At 53.7% G+C, this 24,141-nt stretch overlaps 1 protein-coding gene across 6 annotated transcripts in view; it reads left to right on the plus strand.

Annotated features, from left to right (window-relative positions):
- Positions 1-24,141, plus strand: part of ACTN1 (actinin alpha 1) — a 95,188-nt gene that overhangs the window by 63,645 nt on the left and 7,402 nt on the right. For all 6 annotated transcript variants that reach the window (XM_067732419.1, XM_067732431.1, XM_067732422.1 and 3 more), the window contains exons 4-16: positions 723-809; positions 2,605-2,692; positions 3,226-3,304; positions 6,910-6,991; positions 8,217-8,302; positions 14,754-14,846; positions 16,188-16,418; positions 18,044-18,191; positions 21,119-21,269; positions 21,735-21,843; positions 22,323-22,463; positions 23,297-23,479; positions 23,771-23,905. In XM_067732419.1, coding sequence (XP_067588520.1) covers positions 723-809; positions 2,605-2,692; positions 3,226-3,304; positions 6,910-6,991; positions 8,217-8,302; positions 14,754-14,846; positions 16,188-16,418; positions 18,044-18,191; positions 21,119-21,269; positions 21,735-21,843; positions 22,323-22,463; positions 23,297-23,479; positions 23,771-23,905 — 1,613 coding nt within the window. The remainder of the gene's footprint in view (positions 1-722; positions 810-2,604; positions 2,693-3,225; positions 3,305-6,909; positions 6,992-8,216; positions 8,303-14,753; positions 14,847-16,187; positions 16,419-18,043; positions 18,192-21,118; positions 21,270-21,734; positions 21,844-22,322; positions 22,464-23,296; positions 23,480-23,770; positions 23,906-24,141) is intronic.

Consider the following 24,141-nt stretch of genomic DNA (forward strand, 5'->3'; position numbering starts at 1 on the left):
TTTAGTAATTGTGGCTCACGGGCTCTAGAGCGCAGGCTCAGTAGTTGTGGCACACGGGCTTAGTTGCTCCGTGGCATGTGGGATCTTCCCGGACCAGGGCTCGAACCCGTGTCCCTTGCATTGGCAGGTGGATTCTTAACCACTGTGCCACCAGGGAAACCCATAGTGGGGTACCTCTTAATTGTGATCTTGAAGCTGTTTGTTTTTTATTAAAAAATACCCAGCTAGTGGCATCGTGAACTTGATTTGTGAGTTAGTGGATCCTTCCAGTGGCAGTTTATAAACCTTTGTCGGGTTGGTTAATTTCTGTTGCCTGCACTGGCTTTCCAGCTGTGGATGCCTGTTCTGAGAGCTGTGCTTGCCCAGAGGTCCTCAGCTCACAGAGGTGTCAGGACATTTGTGATGCTATAGAAATTCTGTCCCTCTTCTCTGTTAGGCTGGTGGGCACCACTCAGGGTTTAAGACACCCCCTTCTCTGTTGCCTTTCCTGTTGTACCCAGTCGAATTGACCACTCTCCTGGTGCCCCCAAGACACCCCCAAGTAGACTTCCTTCCTGACACCTGTGACATGTAATTGCACTAATTTTTAGACTTCCCTCTAGAAGTGGAGTTTGTGGTCATTGACTTCCTAAGTGGCTCACGGAGTGACATGGGCACTCAGGGAGTGTGGACTCTGTTCCTGCTGAGACCCCTCTTAATGTGTCCTACTGCCGTGTCTGTAGAAATCGTGGATGGGAATGTGAAAATGACCCTGGGCATGATCTGGACCATCATCCTCCGCTTTGCCATCCAGGACATCTCCGTGGAAGGTAGGTCTTCTGCTCTGTTCCATGCCATCCCCAGGCTTCCACCTGTCCCGTGCCTTCACCATCACGTCTTCCTCCCTGATCCCCGGGGCAACAGGGCCTTGATCATGGGCCACATCCTGGGCCGCTTACCCATCGCTGGCATCTGTGCGCTCTCCTAGTCTACAGGGAAGTAAGAACTGTTTGGAGTGCTGGTCCCCATAGATGTGTTGGCCCCAGAGAAACCCCTCACTTAGAAAGCCCAAGGTTGCTGTGGGGAAGTGTATTGGAAACACCCCACTTGGCTCTTGGGTTGTTAAATCTGAAAGGGTAGGGGAATAGCAGTCAGGAGGGAGTGACAGGTGGGTGAGCGGACACCAGGTCCTCCACTTTGCTCCCGTAGCACCCTCTGGTGGCCACCTTGTAGATCTGCAAGGGGCCACCATGGTCTGGGGCAGTGATCTCTCTAAACTTTTGATTTCACACTCCAGCAGTATTTGAGCTTTATGTCTGATACGTGTGTATTTATTTTGCACTAAATTATATGCATGTATTTCTATGCATATTATAAAACACACCAAACCAAAGTTTTTAAAGATGAGGTGGAGATATTTTAAAAATATTTTTAATTCATTTTAATGGCCTAGAAATCAAATCTTGAAAAGATTTTTGTTCAAAATAATTTTTAATGAGAACAATGTGGATTAAATTGCTTTGTTATGGAAATCTTGGTTTGACACTTGGTGATACAGCAGTGTGAAATTCTAAGTTTGGTTTATAGATACCTGGTATTTAGGGCTGAAGTGGTTAAAAAGATACCCTCAGGAGTCACTTAGGGCATGGTGCTTGTTAGTGATAATAGATATAAATCTGGTTTTCAAATAGCTTTCTTGATGAGTTTATTCTTTTGGGTAGACATCTTGTCAGTTCTGATTAAATCGTTTTTTCCTCTTGTAATGTGACTGACAAAGAGCTTGAACTAAAAGCAGAAGCGTTAGCTTTGCTGATTTTTTTAATCGTTTTCTTGTGCTTGAATTATTATATTATCTTTGCAGGAATTGTTTAACATCATTTTAAAGTCCATTTTGTGAATCGAAAGTAAATGAGATCATCCACAAACCCACTTTACTGAGTACTATAACCTGCAATTCACAGCCATGAACACATTGGGGCGGTGCAGTTTGCAGCCCTCCTGGGCTGGGAGCTTCTGGGGTCCTCTCAGATACCTGCCCTATCTTACTGATACATGTCTGCTTTACACACAGCAACAGTGTTGATCCATGCATTAAATATAAGGAAACCATTTTTTTTTTTAGATGAACACTAAATGCAACCGGAAGTCCTAATGCTTTCTTCCCACATGGCTGTGTGCCCTCCACAGGGTACATGGGGCCCCTATCTGAAGATTCATGAATTTCAGATTTCACAGACCAATCAAACCTTCCTCCCCAAAGTGGCCACCTGACATAAGTTGCCAGCTTATTTTGTATTGTTGCCATTTCTTTGCATAAAAGGGAGTGACGGGGAGATATTCTGAAAGTTTGAAAAGCCATTTTCTCAGTATTTAAATGTGTAAGGTGGCCAGTTATGAAACGCTTCCTAGCTTACTTCTATGTTTCTCAAATAAGTTCTCAAACTTTGTCAAGGAAGTAGATTTTTGGCCTGGTAGCAGCAGGGTTGAAATCTAGGGGTCTTTGTGTGGACCCCCTGTGTGAAAGAGCATGGACCCTGTGGTCACGGTGGGACCTCCATGAGCCCACGCCCCTCCCTCCACCAAGCCAGCCATTGACCTCTCTGCCCGTCATTCCCTTCCCCACAGAGACTTCAGCGAAGGAAGGGCTGCTCTTGTGGTGTCAGAGAAAGACAGCCCCTTACAAAAACGTCAACATCCAGAACTTCCACATAAGGTGAGTGGCTGGGGTCTGAGGGACCCTTGCAGAACCTGGGCTGCTTCCCCCAAGGACCCCGTTGGCTGGGTCAGTCTTAGCTCTAGAACAGAACAAAGACACTTGGGGAAGAAGTCGCTTTTCTGGGAAGGGAGTGTCGCCGTTTGATGCCCCCTTCCTCCTGGAGAGGAGCCCTGTCCCTCCTAGCTACTGCCTGATACACCTTTGGTTGATGCCCTTGGAGACCCCCAAGGAGCGTGTCTGGGAAGTTCTAGCCTGAGCTCTGGAACAGAGCAGACGAGGGCCCTGGACCTTGGGGGCGGGTAGGGTTGGATGTGGCAGGTGTGTCTCAACTTACCAAGCCCCACAGTGTTGTACCCCAGTGCCTGGGATCGTGGCAGGAAGACAGTTCCTTCCCACGGTATCTTCTCCCAGCTCCTGCTCTGAAGGGTTATGTACTCATCTCTGGGAAAAGAGAAGACCCCTGCTTAGTGCTTTGCCCCTATTGCTTGGCCCGACTCACCAGCTTGCCCCCCCTTCTCTCCCCCGGGTAGCTGGAAGGACGGCCTCGGCTTCTGTGCCTTGATTCACCGACACCGGCCTGAGCTGATTGACTACGGGAAGCTGCGGAAGGTTCGTGTGCTCACCTGACCCTCCTGCCCCCTCCCCCAGCAGCTCCTACCGACTGGTCCCCCTTGGTTGGCTGGGGGATGGGCAGGACTGGGCCCCCTGTTCTGAGAGCCCATGGCCCAGTGTGAAGGGGTGTCAGTCTCCTTAGATGAGCTGAGGAGACAACCCTTCTAGAAGTAAGAGTAAAACACCTCCTCTATCAGGGCTGCTTGAGTATGTATGTGCATAGCACATAGGTACTTGCTGACGTGCCCAATCTGCCAGGAGAAATATCAGAACCACCAAAGCAATTGTTAGGATGAAGGGATACCAAGTGGCCTTTTCCCTTCTGTTTTTCTGGGTTGTGCAAGGTGCATATATTACTTCCATAATTTAAGATATTGCGTATTTTTAGAGACATCTGTCCCAGCCTTGTCCAAGGCTTGCTCTGCAGTCCTGGGCAGCTTCCCGCCATGACTTGCTTTCCCCCATCGCTGAAGTTTGGCTGGGGATTTCAGTGCTGCTTGATTCATCTGTGCTTTTGGTGTGAAGTTGCTGGGGCTTTTCTTGAGCAACAAGATGTCGAGGAACAGACCGGGAGGTGGGAGCTGTGTGTCTAGCCTCGTGATGGTTCTTAGTGTCCGGGCTGGTTAAAGCTGCTGGCCTGACCTGGGAGAGGTCTGTCTGGGACACCGTGACTGCACTCAGCATCCTCCGTCTCAGCCCATCCCAGCACCAAGAGGCCCTGTGGTGCAGACATCCTGGGAGAGGCCACCCGTGGAGCCCTCCTCGTGCCCCCGGTATATGGTCTGGAGCTCGGGTTGGAATGTCACCTGTTGGTCCTTGAATCTCTTGGCAAAGGGCTTCTAGGAATGACCGTTCTGGTATTTGTCTCCTTGACCTTGATACTTGGAGAGCTCAGTGTTCAGTGAAGTCCCCCACCTTGCCTCTGCCCCCAGTGGCCAAGCAAGGCTTCATGTTGCTGGTGCAGCAGCAGCTCTGTGGCATCGGAACCTCCTTTTGGGGTGTGTGGTGGGGTGAACCGCCAAAAAGGATTTGTGAGGGAGGAAAGGAGTAGTTTTCTATCCCCTCCAGAAACCCCAAGCTGGGCCTGAAACTTGAGGTTGGGCCTCTGCCCACCTGGAAAAGCCCACCTGCCGAAGGAGAGAGCCCCGCTGCCTGGCCCTGTGCATGGCGGTATCCAGGTGTATGTGGACGAGGGTCCAGCTGACCTCTTGGGGGATGGGGGGGGTCCCAGCCCTCTAACTCAGCCACTTTGCAAAGAGAAAAAAAATCGATTTGAGAACCCCCCGACCCACCTGAAAGCTGTGTGGCCAAACCAGACAGGGGCCAAGGTGGGGGAATCCTAGAGGCGGAGACTTTCTTTAAAGGTATCATCATCACGTACCACCCTAGCGGTCAGCCGATGCCCTGTGGTGACAGGTGTGCATGTGCCTGTGTCCCTGCTTGGGGGGCCGGGGTGGGCAGCAGCCAGCCAGTGCACAGCTGTTCCTCACCCCCACATAAAGTGGGGTCCGTGCTGACTGTGGCTTTTCAGTCTCGGCCCCCGCCCCACCCCCCGACTCCAGGAGCCTCAGCCTTTTGGGAGGTGAGAGTCCAGGGGCCTTTGTCTCATTCCCGGCCAGCCTCTCCCCACCCTCTGTCCCTCTCTGTGTCTTTTCATTTCTCCCTGTCTCTCTTTGTCTGTCTCCCCTTCTCTTTAATTCAGTAGCAACAGTACAATCCAGAAACAGCACAGACCTGTTCCCACTGAACCGTGGATTCTTTCCAGAAAGCACAGAGGTTGCCAGAGCCTCTGGTGCTTGGGAACAGGGGAGAGCCGAGGGCTGTGACCGGGAAGCACTTCCTTCCGGCACCCGCTCTAGGTGGGCGTGGGGGGCCTGGCGGTCCTTGGGAATCGAGGGGGGCAGGTGGGTGTGCACCCGGGGCCTGAGGATGGCCGAGGGCCTGGACGGAAATGACTGTTGCTGCTTGACAGTGGTTTTTTATTATTCTGGAAGCTGTCAGAGACTTTCCCAGAAGGACTCCACCTTCTCTATTTTGAGCAGTTTCTTCCTGAATGCGTCCCAGATGAATGGATTTATCCTTTTGTACCCTGTGACTCTCACCTTGGCAAACGCGGAAGCTGAGTGGTAGGCTGACAAAGCCATTTGCTTTGGGTTAGTCTGGGAACCAAGAATCGAGTGGGAGGTCCAGCGAGGAACTCCCCCGACTAAGTTATGGGGTTTTTTTCCACATTAAATTTTTTTTTTTTGGTAAAATATACATAATTTTTAAAGTACCACTTTAACCATTTTTAAGTGCACAGTTCAGTGGCATTAAGTACATTCACACTGGTGTGTACCCATCACCACCACCCAACTCCAGAGCTCCTCATCTTGCAAAACTAAAATTCTGAACCCTTTAAGCCATCATTCTCCACTCCCCCTTCCGCCAGTCCCTGGCACTCTACTTTCTGTATCTGAATTTGACCACTCTTGTAGGTGCCTATATAAGTGGCATCATATAATATTTGTCCCTTTGAGTCTGACTTAGTTCACTTAGCATAATGTTTTCCAGGTTGTCTATGTTGTAGTATGCCCGTCTCAGGATCTCTTTTCTTTTTACGGCAGAATAATATTCCATATCTATTTATCTGTCAGTGGATGTTTGAGTTATTTCCACCTTTTGGCTATTGTGTATAATGCTGCTGTGAATGTGGGTGTACAAATTATTTGAGTCCCTGCTTTCAATCCTTTGGGGTATAGACCCAGGAGTGGAATTGCTGAGTCATATAGTAGTTCTTTGTTTAACTTTTTGAGGAACCTCCATACTGTTTTCCACAGCAGCTGCACCATTTTACAATCCCACCAACAGTGCACGAGGGTTCCGATTACTCCACGTCCTCACCGATCCCCAATAAGTTTTCTTGAGAAGATAGCAGAGCCAGAATGTAGTCAGAAGACTGTAGCTGTTTGAAGGAGCCCCACATTTCATATGAGCGCCAAAGGGGCTTGAGAGCTCCTAGGCCAACTCTTGAGTAACCGGTGGGGACACTGAGGTTAGGTTACTTACCAGTCCAGCTAGCTGGCTGGTGGTGGAGCTGAAACCAGAAGCCAAGACTGATGGCTCCCAGGCCAGTGCCTGGTCTTAGCTTGCATTTCTTTCTCTTTCTTTCTTTCCTTCTTTCTTTCTTTCTTTCCTTCCTTCCTTCCTTCCTTCCTTCCTTCCTTCCTTCCTTCTTCCTTTCCTTTCCTTTCCTTTCCTTTTTCCTTTCCTTTTTCCTTTCCTTTCCTTTTTCCTTTTTCCTTTTTCCTTTCCTTTCCTTTCTCTTCTCTAGTTGAGGCAAGCAGGGGCTACTCTTTGTTGCAGTGCTTGGGCATCTCACTGTGGTGGCTTCTCTTGCTCTGGAGCACGGGCTCTAGGCGCGCGGGCTTCAGTAGTTGCAGCACTCAGGCTCAGCAGTTGTGGCTCGCGGGCTGTAGAGCACAGGTTCAGTAGTTGTGGCGCTCTCCGTTGCTCCGCGGCATGTGGCAGTCCCCCCGCCCCCAGTCTTGGTGATCATCGAGATGTGGGTAGCCAGAGACTTCTTGTGCCTCTCTCCCGCCTTCTTCTCCTTCTCCCCCTAGGACGACCCACTTACAAACCTGAACACGGCCTTCGATGTGGCGGAGAAGTACCTGGACATCCCCAAGATGTTGGATGCAGAAGGTGAAAGGCGCTTTCCTTCTGGGCCTTCGGCTCTTCTCCCGGCTGCGGCCAGCGGCCAGGAAGGGCGGGCCCCGCACCTGAGGCCAGAAGGGAGAAGGCTTGGTCTTCATCTGGGGAGCCAGGGGGTCAGTTGTTTCTCAGGGATTCCACAGACAGATTCCCTGAGGTTTGGAGGGAGAAGTGGTAGCTGGTGTCGAAAAGGGCGCCCCGAGCATGGTCCTCAGCTTGGCCTTGGAGTCGGGGTAGGGGGTGCCGGGGTGGAGTGCAGTGGTCCTTTGTGGTTGTAGGGGAGGGAAAAAAAGTTTACTATCATGTGCATCATGGACACACATGGGAGCTTACAGTGATGAGTAACTCAAAGGGGTGACTTGAATTTGGGGTCTATATACATACCTGACTTCACAGGGGAAAGGGAGTGGGAGAGAGGGCACTTGTGGAAATACAAATGACTTTTTGGAAAGATGGATGGGCCCTTAGGAGAACAGATGGAAGATATGATAGTTTGTGACAATGTCTGTCAAGTTGTAAGGCCAATTTCAAACATGCAAAAGCAGGGAGAATAATATAATTAGCTTCCCTGTACCCACCATCCAGATAGAACAGTTACTGAGGTTTTGTCACACTTCCTTTTTTTTTCGCTTTTGTTTTCTTTGTTGAAATTTTAAAGCAAGTCTCAGACATCACAGCATCTCACTACTACATACTTCAGATTACATACCTTAAAAATAGCAATATTTTCTTATGCAATCATAAAATAATTTTCACATCAAGCAAATTGACAATAATTCTTGATACATCTGCTGCCTGGTTCAGAATCGAATTTCCCCATTATTTCTTTTTAGTTGCTTTGTTTTGATCCAGATGCAAACAGAGTCTGCACGTGGCATTTCGTTGTTCTATTTCTTGTGTCTTTTCTAATCTGTCGCACTTTTCTCTTCCCTCCGACCCCTTTCATTCCTGGCATTGAACTTGTTGTAGAACCCAGACCAGCTGTCCCGAGTACCCCTTACTCTGGTTTGTCTGTTTCCTTCCTCGGGTACCATTTCACTCCTTCCTCTACCTCTCGCATTCCCGTAAGTGGAAGCTGATGCCAGATGGCTGGTTAGATGCAGGCTCAGCGTCTTGGCAAGAAGACTTGGTGGTTCTGAGAGCTGCTTTCCCCATCACATCAGGAAGCGTATCATGTGTTCACCAGCTGGCTTTAACTCCAGATTTTTCTTGACAGACATCGTCGGAACAGCCCGCCCGGATGAGAAAGCCATCATGACTTACGTGTCCAGCTTCTACCACGCCTTCTCTGGAGCCCAGAAGGTACCCAGGGCCCCCTGCTCCTTCCTTGCCCAGCACACCTCATGCCAGACCCCAAGCCATGCCCTCCCGCCCCTCCTCTCCCCACCTCTCCTTGTCGACAGGGTCCGATGGTCTGTCTCTTCGGTAGCGGCAGCCCCCGGTGCCAACGTGGCATGTTATTCTTGCTCAACTCCTCTCCCACCCGCCCCTCTGCTTTCTCTCATCTTCCTCTACTGCCTTGGAGAACACTGGGAAAGCACTCACCTTCTGGGACCCGGATGGCGGGCTTCAGCAGGAAGGGCGGCATGGGTGAGATCAGCCAGGGGTGGTTCTGGAGGTCTGGAAGCGCTGTGGGCAGCAGCCCCTCTGTGCCCACCGCTGTTGAGGCTATAGCTTTAACAGAGCAGCAGGCGTCCCTTACAGAGGCAGATCTGGGGAGGCGCCGCCTGTCTTCACCGACCTGTTCTGCAGAGGCGTCACGAAGCCCCCGCCTTTCTCCCGCTCACAGGCGTGGTTTAGCAAATCTGTCCACAGCCCTGTTGGGCCTTGGTGCCTTCTATATCTTGCTTGGGGCCCCCGTGCGGGGTCATTCTGCACAACCCCTTGGGGAGACGATGGGAAAGGGTGGGCTGCGGTGAACACTTCACGTGTCCTGACCCAGGTTTGCCCAGGGAGACCTGAGGTTAAAGTCCAGTTGTGCAGGTTCTGCACTCCACAAAGGCATCATTCACACTGCAGACACTGAAGATTTGAATATTTTCATTAGCAGGCTTAGCTCGGGTGGCAGGCGCCCCTCCCCCAGGTCCCCTCACAGGCAGGACCCTAGAAGCACAACATCCAGGTCGCTATGACGACAGACCACAGGCTTGGCCCTCTCAGCTCTGGGCCTTGGAGCTGCCACATACTCAGGCAAATTTCCCACCCTCTGCATGGAGTCTGAGTGGCCTGTTTTGAAATGCATGATGGGGCGATGCTCCCGCCTCCCCAACCCTCTGCTCAGCCTTCCCTAGCCCCCCTCTCCCCACCCCTTTTTCCCCACCTCTTCCCTATCTCTCTCCCACCCCAGCCCCTTTCTCCTCCCATCATCTCATTTTCTCTTTCTGCCCATTCCCTCATTGTCCGTCTGTCTTGTGTGCTCTGTCCACCATGGCTGTTTGGGTTTGTTCTGCGCCGCTGCTGCCTACTTTCTTCTCTCAACCTCTTCTCCTTCTCTGTGCAGATGTGTAGGCACGCTAAGGCCGGATGGGAAGGCCATGTGACCTAATGTTTCATGTCACTGCCACGCCTTCTCGGTGCGCAGAAGGTGAGCTCTCCCTCTGCCTCGCCCTCTCTCCCAGCGCCCTTTTGCCCATCTCTTCCATCCGCCCTGGATACTCCAGCCGCAGCCCCTTGGAACTGCAGCCCGTGGAATGAAAGGCGGGATTAGAAAAGCCCCCCTCCCCTTACCGCAACCCCAGCCCCTTGTAGGAGGGCAAGATGCTCTCTGAGCTTTGGCCAGGACACTTAAAGATGCCTGAGAACGCCAGCCTCTGGATGGCCTGCATCTCTGTCCCTACACTCTGGCATAATAGGTGCCACAAACGGGAGAGAAGCTTGCGGTCTCGGCTCCTCCCCTGGACTGAGCTGAGAGCCCTTATCCCAGGCGGCACAGTTCTTGGCTCTGCTTCCTGCCTATTCTCTTAAATATCCAGCACCTCCTCACGTCTCTCTCTCTCCCTCCATCTACTTAAGCAAGGCTACCCTCTCACATTACCCAGCAGCCAGGGCAGGGCGAAGTCTTCTGCCTTCCCCCCGGTGTCCAGTCCAGAGGCTCAGAGTCCTGCCTGATCCTTCCCAACCAGGCCTGCCAGGGACAGTGGTGCAGGTTGCATACTACCCAGGGGTGCCCTGTGTGCACCATCGACCATGAAGATTTGAATATTTTTTACAAAAATAATCTTGCAAATGGCAGTAAAAATGTCTTCTAACAGAATAAGTATGACAGTTTTGCAATAGAGGCGCCCCATGCCCTGCCTGGATGGGCACCCAAGACCTTCCTCACTTTCCTTCCAGGCCTCATGGGTACTGCCCGACAGGAAACAGCCCCGCCTGGAGGCTCCCCATCCTGGGTGTCCCAGCCTCCCCAGGAGGCCCAGCCCTTTCAGCCTCTTCTCTGGCCTGCCTCTTGCTGCTTCTTTCTCTTTGTCCCACCTCTGCTGCTGCTCTTTCTTGTCAGCTTCTTCTGGCCCCTCTTATACCCCACCTTTTAGGCAGGATGTGCGCACCATCTATCTACTTGCCTCACTGGGCCTCTAGCCCTGAGAACCGCACAGAGTCTTGCCTGCACCCAGGGCTAGGCTGAGCTCTCGGCCGTGGTCTTTCCCCTCTTTCCAGCTCTCCTTCCTCCTCCCCTGCTCCTGCAGGGTTCTCTCCTGGGCTTCATGCCCGTTGACACTGGCCTTCCCTGTCTCTGAAGCCTTCCCTGTGTCCTGGCTGGTGATGCTCGGAAGGGAGTGTGTGTGTGCGCGCGCGCGTGTGTGTGTGTGCGCGCGTGTGTGTGCATGTGCGCGTGCGTGCGTGTGTGTGAGTGTGTGAAGCAGCCTGCTTTTCTCCCTCCCAAATCTCATACCACCTCCCCCCATGCCCTATTCCCTCTCACTCATCCTTGTTGCAATCATTTCATGCTCCTTTTGTCCATACATGAGGACAAGGTCACCAGCTGGGGGGATGGGGTGGGGGGGTGGGGATGGGGGTGTGTTCCTCTCACGTCCTGGGTCAGGAGCCTTACCCAGAGTTGCCCCTCCCATCCCACTTCGAAGGAGTCAGGCAACTGCTTACAGCTCAGCAGGCTGGTGGGAGGGGAATCTTGCCCCTCTCCCGTGGAAGAAGGAGGAGTCTTTCAGACTCATAGACTCTTCTTGTCTTGACTGTCTCCGTGTCTGGAGCCAGTGGGGGAAAGTGTCCTTGAAACCCACGCCCAGTGCCCTGCATCCTCTTCACTGTCTTTCTCTTATCAAGCCTTGGGCGGTGGAACTAGAAAGACGGCCGAGTCTAATACATGCGTGCGTGCAGGTGTACACGTGTTTGTGTGCCTGTGTGGGTACTGCACTTGTACGGATGCCAGTGTGTGTGATGGACGCACCTAGTCAGATGAGGACCAACTCCTGTCTGACGCGTTGGTTTTGGTTCTCATCCTTTCTCAGCTTTCCTCTCCCCTCCTCTTCCCCTGGAGGGGTTTAGAATGGCTTGTGGCAACCAGCGTTTGTTTGTGTAGTTTGTTGCTTTAACATTCATGGCCTATTGGGAACTGTTTCTGAGAAACAGCCTTTTGGGGCACGAACCGGACTTGCTGTAGGGGGTTCTGGATGCTTTTAGGAGTAGATGATGCTGTTCGCAGCCTTCCATTTGTCGCCAGCTGGTTGTGAATCTTCTAAGGGAAAGAAACCCCGTTCCTGCCCTCGAGGGATTCATGGTCCACCCGGGAAAGCTCCTAATAAACAAGCTCGTGATGCTGTGGCCTAATCCCTGCTCTGCGGCAGAGCTGAGCAGGGGGAGGGGCGCTGCAGGGCTGCGGGGCGTGGAGGCTTCTCCAGCGGGAGACACTGGAGCTTGAGGCTCTTAAGGGTTGAGTGGTGGGGATCTGCAACTGAAAGGCTCAGGGAAGGTGGAGGAAGGTGGTCACAGCTTGTGCGACGCTCCATGGTGTGACGGTGCAGCCTCCAGAGGAGAGCACGTCCGTCCCGCTGCCTGGAGTGAGGACTGGGGGCAAAGCCAGAGTCGGTCGCTGGGGTCAGGGCTGAGCGCCGCGGGGTTGGCTCCCTTGTGTCTGGGGGCCTCGCTGGCAGGGACACCAGGGCAGGGAGCTGACTTGGGACATGGAGAAACACTAGGCAGTGGGAAGCTGTGGGAGGAAGGCAATTCTAGCTAGATTTGGGAAATTTTTGACGACAAATGTCACAGATGAGATCTTCGTGGCACTCGCATGACTGTAGGTGGTGGGTGGCAGCGCCACGGCGCGTCATTTGGCCTCATGTGGCTGTTGGATGTCACCGGCATGGAGGCTGCTTCCTCTCCAGACTGTACCTGTACCAGCTAATTTGATGCTGATTAGTAGCGTGGCAGTTTGGCCTGGAATAGCTGAGGGTTTCATTTGAGGATAGCTAAGCGCTCCGGGGCTAATAATCCGTAACTTAGAAACAAATAACTCATATAAAACTAAGCACATTGTTTTGTATTACAGTGTATAACAATACACCTTAAAGTGGGTCATAAAAAACAAAAAAACAAACCATGGAAGGGTCAACACAAATTTCTCGTAATCTTTTCCTTTGGCACTTGGAAGTCGTCCTTTGGCCTGTTTCTATAAAATATTTTCTCAGCCCATTTGATGATATTTATAAAAAGTCCCCGGGAGGCCCACCCGGGAACTCCCCTAGACTTCATCCAAAAGGAGCGCCCTTTGACCCTGGGGCCTCTGAGGGACGGCCAAGGCCCTTAAGGCCCGCGGGACGTGCCTTCCAGAATCCCATGAGCACAGGCCTCAGTCCACCAAGTTCACAGATTGACACACAGATCAAAGCTTACGGCCTCTGAGCCCAGGATCTTGAGATGACTCAGGAGGAGAACACGATGAAGGTGGGCTTGATCCATTCGCCATCACAGTGGCAGCTGCGTCTCGCCGACGATTAGGGGCTACCTGTGATCCTTACTTGCTTGGTCAGCACGTTGGGCTGGGGGCTTTGCAGCCACCCCACAGTCTTACATACATGTCAGCACACGGGAGAGCCCTGGCCTCCCCCGGGTCCCCTCCCCAGCCTTCAAGGGACGTGGCCCCGGTGACTCCAGGCAGATTCCTGGGGCAGCTTCATGGGGACATCAGCCCAGTTCCCATGACCCTGTTCGTTCCGGGGCCCCACATCTTCTGGGACGGGCTCCAGGAAGGAATTTCTCTCCTTGTGGCCTCTTGGGATCCCCCACGGTTGCTTGTTGGTTCCTTAGAGGAAGGACGATCTGTCAGGAGTTCCTGATGGTCCTGTGAGAAGTGGCCTTGGCATCAGGACAGAGTTAGGTTGGGGCGCAGTGGTGAGGATCTAAGGATTGACTGCTTGTCTCAGTTTCTTGAGACCTGGGACTCTCAGCTCGCCCTCTGGCCACGCCCACAGCTCTCCCACTGGAGGCCCACCCGCCCTGGAACCTCGCCCTGGAGGGTGCAGTGTCTTCGCTTGGAGCTTGGAAGAACCTTTATGGTGATCTCATCCTGCCCCCTCGCACACACACCTGGCAGTCACCCACGCATCACATGATTGGGTGGGCGTGTGTTCTATTTGCAGAGTTCTGCAATGAAAAAGCATTTACATCTTCTCAGTTGTTCCTTCCCAAGTCAAAGCACCGTCATTCTCAGGAACTTCTTGATGCCTGGCCTCAGTTTATCTTGCTGCAGTTGAAACCCGTTTTGTCTTGTTCATCAACCGGGCACAAGGTCCCATCTTTCTCCCCCTTAAACCTTTGCCATCTGCAGGGTCACCCTTCTCCAGGGCCCCAGGATGCTTGTCTGTTTGCTCATTGGCGTTATCTGCTGCCACCCTTAGGCCATCTTCCTATCACAGGACCCCCACAATGGCTTCGAGTTCCCCTCCCCTTGCAGCTGGGTTAGGATGTGTACAAGAACTGCATTCAAAGATCACCTGAGCAAAGTGGGTTTAGGAGCGCCTGGCCCCTGCCGGTGTCGGGTGCACAGTGCCCTCTAAGCGGGAGAAGCAGTGTCCCCTGGGGTTGCTGGGCCTTTTGTATCTGATTGCTGTTCAGTCCTGTTTAGTTCCTCTTGCCACCAAGGCCCACATCGGGTGTCTGCTGGCCCAGCACTCGGTGTGGAGTGTGTGCATAGCTTTCCCAGAGGTGCCCGTGCCTGCTTTCTGGACATCCTACCTGTGCTGGGTTGATCCTTAATTCCTGCAGCTTCTCTTAAAGTTCTTTGGGCTTTGGGCCAGGAGCCTAGAGAGATTCTGCAGGGGTCCTGAGAGGCCCCGCTCCTTATCAGCACCTTATTCTAGGACTCCCAGATTAGAATTCCTGCATCTCCAAGATGCTGGCAAAGCCAGTCTGAAAGCCTTGAGCCTTGGGAGTCCCAGGGTCTCCAGTTTGGAATTCCAGGATGGGCATGGATTTTCTCACCCCTCCACCTGAGCTGAGTATTTCGATTCTACCAGTCATTGGATTAGTTTCTTTCCAACATACATGTTGGATCTCAAACTTAGGCTCTTCTTCAGGGGCCCCCAGTTCAGCCGCTAAGGTCTCCGTCTGGGCTCACGTGATCTGTGGGACTCGGCCCGGGCTGGCAGAGAGGATGGCGAGGAGCCTGTGAATTCAGAGTCTTGGGAGGTGCCTTCCAACCGCGTGATCTGCAGGGGCGGAGGGAGACGTTGTCACCGCAGGCGTGTGCCAGGCGCTCCCGCTGTCGTGAGGCTGACCGTGTCCCTCTCTGTCTTGTTGCCAGGCCGAGACAGCCGCCAATCGCATCTGCAAGGTGCTGGCCGTCAACCAGGAGAATGAGCGCCTCATGGAAGACTACGAAAAGCTGGCCAGCGATGTGGGTTCCCTGTGGGTTCTCCCGGCCTGGCCCCAGCAAGGCCCCGCCACCCTGCCCTGAGAGACGAGGGGGCCCCAGAACCCGTACCTCCACATCTGTGCCCAGGCACAGTCCCAGGCTGGGTGTCATCCCTCATCCCCAGCAGTCCTCCTAGGGCGGCTTCGGCTCTGCTTCTGCTCTCCCAGAAAGCAGAGGGTGGATCCGGGGCCAATCTGGGCTTTGGAGAGCCGAGTTCCAGGCTTTTTCTGTCACCGAGAGTAAGCCTGGGAAATCCCTTCACCTCTCTGGGTCTTGTTTTTTTTTTCACTTAACAAGTGAGAGCTGTGCTAAGGGACCTCGGAGGCCTTTCGAGACCAGTGAGTGTACTGTTGTGCTGGGGGTTTTGCTTGGACTAGAAAAGGAGTATGCGGTTCTCAGAGGATATGAACGGGGGAGAAATCAGTGCTGGCTCAGGCTAGCTTAGCAGCTGGGCCCACCCAGGGGACAGGAGGGGACAGGACTGGATCTGCTGTTCTGCCATTGGCTGCATTTGGGTTAGAGCTCCACTTGCTTCTTCCTTAGAAGAATTCAGCCCTCTGAACAGCTCAGCCCAGCCTCTCGGTAGATCAGATCTGCAGTCCAGCATAGTGACAACCCAAGTTCTGGTGCCCAGGTGCCTGGGTTTAATCCCTGTGCTACCATTCCACCTTGGTCACCTTGGCAAGTCACAGAACCTCACAGTGCCTTGGTTACCACCTCCGCCACCTGAGGCAGGATCACAGTACTTAACCCCATGACAACGTAGCTCTCGCCATCATTCAGATGAGTTAGTCAGGCCACGTGCCTGGTACCCTGCAGGGGATCACGTCTTTCCTCTCATCACTTCCACTCCTCTTCCGTCACCTCATCGAGGAAAACAATCCCTGCCTGTGCCCCAGAGGCCAGCCTCTTCCTTTTTGAGTCAGGGACCCACATTCTAGAATCCTAGAAGGTCAGGTGGCAGGGGCCTCAGGGAATGAGTGTTCACACCTTCATGATAAGATGAGGAAACTGAGGCCCAGCCAGGTAGTAGACCTAGAAATAGAACTCGGGTCTCCTGCTCTTAGCTGAGCCATCTTGCCCCCAGGTCTCCCCTTGGCAGAGCAGGGAGGTTGAGTGATGCTGGCTGTGAGTTAACATACCCTAGCGACCAGGCTTCATGAGGCCTTTGATTCTCAGAGGGAATGCCCTGGAACCCGGCCGAGTGGCCTGGGGGGGTAGTTGGGAAAGAGCGTGCCGTCAGGAGAGATGCCCCCCCAGCATCAGGAGGAGAGGGAGGCCAGTCCTTGCCCCCATCCCAGCATCCTCCCCTGCTACCTCCAGCTGCTGGAGTGGATCCGCCGCACCATCCCGTGGCTGGAGAACCGGGTACCCGAGAACACCATGCACGCCATGCAGCAGAAGCTGGAGGACTTCCGAGACTACCGGCGCCTGCACAAGCCGCCCAAGGTGCAGGAGAAGTGCCAGCTGGAGATCAACTTCAACACGCTGCAGACCAAGCTGCGGCTCAGCAACCGGCCCGCCTTCATGCCCTCCGAGGGCAGGATGGTCTCGGTGAGCGCCCGGGCTGCCCCCACCCTGAGCTGTGCCGGCTCACCATCAAATGCCGCATCGTGAGTGGGGCAGGGCGGGGGCGCGTGCTCTCTACCTGCCCACCCTGCTCCAGAGACCAGTTCTCCCTTCCAGGTGACCACCCAGGCTCCAGCCCACACTCAGCCATGTGGGGTTCCCTCCCTCCCCAGGAACAGAGCCCCTTCTCTCCTCACCATTCCGGGTCAGACTTGCCCTTCCAGACCCCTGAACATCCACTTGGATCTGCCCCCAGCACCTTCCTCCCTACCCCTCAGAAAAATCATCTTTGCAAACAAAATCCCTCTTGACATGTTGAACCAAACAGGGTATAATAGCAATAAGGTTAATTTTCACTTTAATGGAATCTTACTTAAAAATTATTTTTATTACCTTAAGTAATTTTTTTGGTAGGATATTTCAAAGGTATAAATGAGCAAAATTCAGAAAATAGAAATTATTCATAATCTTACTACCCAGGATCAACTTAAAAGATGTTGGGGGGGAAAGAGATTCTTTTAGTCTCTGTAAACATAATTTTTAAGGGAATCCTAAAGCATGTTTTAATTAATGAGCTGCTTTAAAAGCAACAACAATATATTGTGACCAGGTTTCCATGTCATAATTTTCTTCATTTATGTCACTTTTTGTTATTCTTCCCTCCGCAGAACGTGAGAAATTTTATGAGCCAGGGAAACATGTAAAAGAAAATTTAAAATTCAACAGGGTAGAGCTTTTGCCCTTTGCAATGGAGAGTTGATGAGGAGACATGAGCACATAAGGCAGGAATGGAAGGGACGGGGAGAAGCATGCAGACAGCATTGGAAAAGGAAGCAGGATCCTGGGGGGACTCTGGGGGACAGGGAAAAGGCTGTGACATTGTACATGCAGTTTGGAAAACTGCATCCTTTTACAGGATGAATCAGCAGTTTTTAGATGGCCAGAGCTGCTGCTATCTGGAGGGTGCTCTGTGCTTTAAAGCCCCTCCTCTGGGTGGATGCAGTGTGGCCCCTGCCACATGGCAGGGACCTGGGTGGCACTTGAGCTGGGTCAGCCATCACTGCCCAGGGGTGCCCTTGTGCTAACTGTAGGGGATGGCCCTGGCAGTGGCTCCCTGTCTGAAGGCCTGTGGGTTTATGCTCAGTACCTGTCACTATCTCTGGGCAGCTCCTGGCTGGCTCACCGAGGCCAGGGTCCCTACAGGCTCCAGGCTATTATTGCCCAGGGCCCGGAGGCTGGGACCCATGAGTGGACCCAGAAATGTGGGAAGGCTGGGAGGCTCCCACACCTGTCTGCCTCGTTCAGTCTGTTGCTCTGTCTCCCTGGCTGGCCCTGTGAGCTCTGTGATTGCTCAGAATCCTGTCAGAAGCCAGTCCTGGAGCACAGAGGGCCTTGGGCTTTCTGCCCACTGAGCTGCACACCCAACACCCCGTAGCTGGGCAGCCCCACTCTCTGTCCACGAGGCCTGGTGCCCGGGAGCCCTGGGAAACACCGTGCAGGCTGGACGGGGATGGCTGAGATGGGGAGGAGGCTCCTCCTGGAAGGCACGGAGCAGCTCTGGGGTCTCGGGGGGCCAGGCGGGTTGACCCTGTGCCTCCCATCCTTAACAGGACATCAACAACGCGTGGGGTTGCCTGGAGCAGGCAGAGAAGGGCTATGAGGAGTGGCTGCTGAATGAGATCCGGAGGCTGGAGCGGCTCGACCACCTGGCAGAGAAGTTCCGGCAGAAGGCCTCCATCCACGAGGCCTGGACGGACGGTAAGGCCAGCCTAGCCCCTGCCCCCGACTCCAAGGGTCTGGCTTTCACGCTGAACCACCAGCCACAACTCCTTTTTTTCTTGTTTTTTATTTGTTTTGTTTTGTCTCTTGCTAGTCCCTTGACATTAGGCAAGTTCATCAGCCTTTTGGTTGCCTCAGTTTTCTCATTTGTAAAGTGGGGACAATAATAGTACCAACCTCATAGGTTTATGAGGGTTAAATGTCTTAATACATTAGATGCACGGAAAAGAGTTCCTGGCATAGTACAATGCTATATATGTGTTAATTATTCCTGTCACTATAATGATTTCTTCTTCCCTGAATTAGGTTGGGGTTCAAACCCCGACATTGCCACCTTGAAGCAGTGTAACTTGGACCAGTGGTCTTGTTTCCTTGTCTATGACATGCAGGTGATGACGTACCCTCCCGGATTAGTTTCCTAGGGCTGCAATTTACCATCAACTGGGTGGTTGAACAGGACAGAAATGCATTCTCTCACAATTCAGGAGACGAGAAGTCCTAAAGTGAATTGTCATCAGGGTTGGCTCCTTCTGGAGGCTCTGAGGGGGAGGTTGTCCAATGCTTCCTCCCCACGTCTGGTGGTTGCTGGCAGGCCTCGGTGTTCCTTGCCTGGTGGCAGCATCACTCCAATCTCTGCCTCCATCACCACGTGGCTGCTTCTCTCTGGGTCTCTGTGACTCAATCTGCCTTTCAGTTTCCTACTGAAGACACCAGTCATTGCATTTAGGGCCCGCCCTAATCCAGTATGACCTCATCTTAACTAATTACATCTGCAAAGACCCTATTTCCAAATAAGGTCAGATTCTGAGGTTCTGGGTTGGACATGCGTTTTGGGGGGACACTATTCAACTCAGCATACCTCCTCATGGGGTTGTTGTATGCTTACGCATCATAAGTGCATTTTATGCTTAGTCGGGTGCCTGGCCCGTGTAACATGCTCAGTAAATGGTAGCCCTTGATATCTTCCCTCCAATGCCTGCCCTTTTCCTGTTTCTGGCCTCCCACTGTAGTACCCTGGAGCCCTGGCCTTAGCACCTGTGTGTCTCCATCACTCTGACCTGGAGGTTCTTGGGGCCATGTCTGATGTCTGCTTGTTGGCAGCTAAGGTTAACTCCAAAGAGAGAAGATCATACCTGGAATGGTCTTTTCCTCAGAACCTGGGCTGGGGCTGGAGAGGGGGCCATGCCGCCGATCTCCTAGGGCCATGCAGCCTTTTTAGCTGGAGACCCTGGGGCAGACCAACGGGCCAGTGGAGCTCAGTGCCCTAAGACACCCCCACCCAGCTCTGTTGTGATCGTCTGACATTAGGCTGGAGACGAGTAGGGACGGCCACTTGGGGGTAGCGCGGCTTGGCTGGGGATAGGAGCGTGCCTGGCCCAGCAGAGGGGGTTTGCTGAGCTGTGTATACAGTGATATGAGGTTGCTGCCCCACATTCCACTGTGCATGTACGGAGCTGTTTATCCAAGCGTGCATGTGCGGAGTAGAAGGGGGATGGTGGAAATTGCACCTGTTCACCCACATGCTCCTATCGTGTCCTCTCCGGAGCCCAGGAACAGCTTGCCAAAAGGTACAGAGCAAGGATTGGCCCCGCCAGCTCGCCAGCCACCAGCAAGGTCATGAGAGGTGCTGGCATGCCTGTAGATGCCGGCACAGCTGCTGGGCACAGCAGTCTGGCTACACGTACTCACGCTTGACAGTGTTATTGCCCGCTTACCCGGGAATTCCATTTCTTGAGACTGTCTAAAAAATTAACCCTAAGCATGGCCGAAGTCACGTGTCTGGGATGTTTGCGATGAGACCATCTACAGTAGTGCAAGCTGAGGGCCCTGAACGCCCCATGGTAGGGCAATGAGTGGTTACGCCAGTGACGGTTCGGCCACGCGACAGAATGTTATGCAGCCATCAGAGTGGCTCATGTAAAAGCCGCTGGAGCCAGAGGAGAAACTGATGACGTGCTGCTGAGTATTTTAAAAGCAGGAAACCTTATTTATATACACCTGATGGTTTTAACACAACATCCATATAAGGCAGGACTGAAAAGGAGTAGATACGTAGGCTCATCTGTGATATTTTTTCCCTAAACTTGTCATATTATTATTCTGACAAAGAAAAAAGAGTAAAGAGAAGGAAAGAAGCCCTCGCCTCACAGCCCAGCCTTTGTTTACTGAGAGGGGCTGAGCGTCCCTGATGGGTGCAAACACAGGAGGTGGGAGTGCAGGCAAGGCCAGGTCAGCCCCTGCCCTGCAGCAGCTGCTTCCCAGGGTAGCTGATAACTATTGTCTAACAACAGTCTGGGAGGTCATTTCTCATCCCCTTTTTCTCCTGGGAAACAAAAATCCAAGAAATCCAAGGGTGCCTTGCCCCTAAAAAGGGGGGGCAGTGCACCTGATGATGGGAGAAGGTTCTGGCCACTGATGGCTTATGTGCAGAGTGCACTGGACATGCTACCCACACTGAGCGTAATTGAGGGGAGGGGTCCCTGCCGGGCTGCTGGGGACCAGCAACTATAACTGGAGAAACTAAAGATGGAGTATCCCTGAGGGGCTTGGCTTGTTTTTCCCTGGTTATACCACAGGCATAGATCATCGTTTCCTGCTGTTTATAAAGTTCATGTTATGCCCTGACTTCCCCTCCTGGTCCGGCATAGCCTTTGTACATCACCACGCCCGATGGCCCTGACATACTCCATGGAAAGTAGTGACTTTCCCGCCCCTGCCCCATCGTGGATGGGTGTTCCGGTTGCACATCTGCTTTCTCGGACTGCAGATAATTGATCATCGCATAGCGCACGCCTCCTCGGGATGTACCGGAAGTGGAGCTCCTGGGCCCTGAGGGGTGGGTAGTTGGGGTCAAGAATGGGACCTCCCGGCTCCCGCCCAGCCTCGTGCCCTGTCTGTGACCCCAGGCAAAGAGGCCATGCTGCGACAGAAGGATTACGAGACGGCCACCCTCTCGGAGATCAAGGCCCTGCTCAAGAAGCACGAGGCCTTCGAGAGCGACCTGGCCGCCCACCAGGACCGCGTGGAGCAGATCGCCGCCATTGCGCAGGAGCTCAAGTAGGCCCGGCCCAGCGGGCACAGGGGCGCTGTGGGAGGTGGGAGCGTGGCCTGAAAAGTCATCAGTACGGAAGGCTAAGGACGTTCCCCCCAGGTGGGGAATAGCCTGTGACCGTCCTGTCCCAGGCCTTCGGTCCTCACCTGTAACTGGTGTGGGACCAGAGGACGACCAGGTCTTGGCTCCGAGCTCTCGGCTGGCCTTAGTGGCTTCCTGTCATTGGGCGTTTTCGCAGGGTTGGGGTGGGGGCCCTTGCAGAGGAGAACTGGCCTTCGCTGGTCTCCTGCCAGTGGTCTCCTGAAAGCCAAGGAGTTGAGAGTGGGAGGGGAGTCCTGGAAGGCCTTCACGAAGCGAGCACACCTGGCCTTCCAGTGCCACCAGCGCCCCAGCCCCAGGGAGAGGAGAGCAGGCCACGGAAGTCACCTGGGTCGTCTGACTCCTCCTGTCTCCTGTCTCCTCCCTCCCAGTGAGCTGGACTATTACGACTCACCCAGTGTCAACGCCCGGTGCCAAAGGATCTGTGACCAGTGGGACAATCTGGGGGCCCTAACCCAGAAGCGGAGGGAAGCTCTGGAGGTGAGGGCCCCGGAGGGAGGCGGAGGCCTGCCTCCAGCAACTCTCTTTGCTCTGGGCTGAGAGGCTCCACTGGCTTCCCCGGACCTTCCCCAGGCCTGGCCTGCCTGTGGAAGGCTTACATTGACCCTGGACTTGACCTTTGCCCTGATGGAGATGTCCTAATCATATCCCATCCTCCCGGTTTAGTGTACTCAGCCCCACCCCGGCTGAGAACCTTCTTGTTCTCCAAACCATACTCTCTGGGGCCCAGGCTGGGTGACTCAGTTGGGGGGTGGTCCATACACCCCATATTAAGAACCAGCACCTCAGAGAGAGCCTGTTCTTTCTGTCTGAGTTAGTCTTGTGCTTCCAGACCTGAACCCCTTTGGGCTGGCCGGGAGGATCTCGAAGGCTGTTGGGAATAGGGGTGGGGGGACGCGGTGATTCTGGACATGACTTTGCTAAACACCTCCCCACCTCCATGCCATTGGCACTCCCAGCGGACAGAAAAACTGCTGGAGACCATTGACCAGCTGTACTTGGAATATGCCAAGCGGGCCGCACCCTTCAACAACTGGATGGAGGGGGCCATGGAGGACCTGCAGGACACCTTCATCGTGCACACTATCGAGGAGATCCAGGTGTGCTGCCGCCCCCCCTCGCCCCCAGAGGCCGGCTCCCCAGCTGCCCACGGCCCACACTCCTGCAGGACTGCCCCTGTGAGGAGAGGACTGAGGCTAGCATCCCCAGGATGTTATAGATTCGAAAGCTTTGCATTTTATTTATTTTGACTCAGTCATATATGCACATGGTATAAAATCTAAAAGCTAAAAAGGCTAAGCAATGAGTTCCCTTCCTTGTCCCCCAGCCCCGAGTGCCCCTCCCCAGAGGTGAGCAGTATGACCACATGGTCTCTGCATAGGCAAGCACATTTATTTATTAACATGTTCTTCTCCACACCCCTTTTTTTATGCAAAAAGTTTATTCTATACTGTATCCTGAGCCTTATATTTTTAACCTAACAATTATCTAGGAGCCCATTTCATAGCAATAAGCTGTTCTTTTGTACAGCTGCAGAGTGTCAGACGAAAAAGGTTTTGCAAAGTGCTGAGGAACGTGTGTTGGGGGAGGTCACCCGAGGAGCAGACCTGGAGCACCCCTTGTCCCTGACCTGACTGTGGGGTGGTGAGCGCCCCCCGGGGGGTTGCTGCTGACTTCACCAGTCCTGAGTGTGAAGCTGTCGGCACCTTCCCGTGGCCAGCCCGGCCGTCCTGGGGCTCCGCCGCGAGAGCCCTGGCTTGATACCGCTGCGCCTCCCAGCTGGTGTGCGGCCGGCCTCCGGTGGCCCCTCCACCCACCTCTACCCTGGGGCCTGCAGGTCTCCCTGGTCTCCTCTTGCCCACGGGAGGCACCAGTGAGTGGGAGGGACTTCCCTCCCAGTCACTGCTTCTCCTGCATGCCCGTCTATGTCCAGGGACTGACCACAGCCCATGAGCAGTTCAAGGCCACCCTCCCCGATGCTGACAAGGAGCGCCTGGCCATCCTAGGCATCCACAACGAGGTGTCCAAGATTGTCCAGACCTACCACGTCAACATGGCGGGCACCAACCCCTACACAACCATCACGCCTCAGGAGATCAACGGCAAATGGGACCACGTGAGTCCAAGGGCTGGCTGGGGTGTGGGCGGAGCCACTGTAAGTTTCAGAGGGGCGGGGATGTTTGTCTGTGTGTGTTGTTGATTTTCACTGACTTTTCATTGATTTCATTGTCACATAGTAAGTGCTCAGTATCTGTCAAGTGAATGAATGGCTGAATTTCTAGAACAGGTCAATGTGTTCACTCTATTACTGACTGGCCCCTTCCCTTCACGGCTCTTCCATTTCCTCTTCTGAAGTGGGGGCAGATGGCCGGCCCATCCCAGTGTCCCATGATTGTTCCTGCCCCAGGTACGGCAGCTGGTGCCTCGGAGGGACCAGGCTCTGATGGAGGAGCACACCCGCCAGCAGCACAACGAGAGGCTACGCAAGCAGTTTGCGGCCCAGGCCAACGTCATCGGGCCCTGGATCCAGACCAAGATGGAGGTGGGGCCCATCGTGGGAAGCAGGGAGAGGGTTTCCACCCTTCCCAGCACCATCCCAGCCATTCAGGCTTGCCCTGTCTTCTCTGGGATGGGACCTGTGGGGACTGTGGAGTCTGGGCTGCTGCCCTGCGGGTGGGGGTGGAGTCTATGCGAGGAAGGCCTGTGGGGTGATTCCGGTGTCTGGTTTGAGAGCAAAGACCCACACAGGGACACCACTAAGTCCTTCCCACAGAAGGA

The sequence above is a fragment of the Pseudorca crassidens genome, chromosome 1 (assembly GCF_039906515.1).
Source record: "Pseudorca crassidens isolate mPseCra1 chromosome 1, mPseCra1.hap1, whole genome shotgun sequence".
NCBI classification, from domain to species: Eukaryota; Metazoa; Chordata; class Mammalia; order Artiodactyla; family Delphinidae; genus Pseudorca; species Pseudorca crassidens.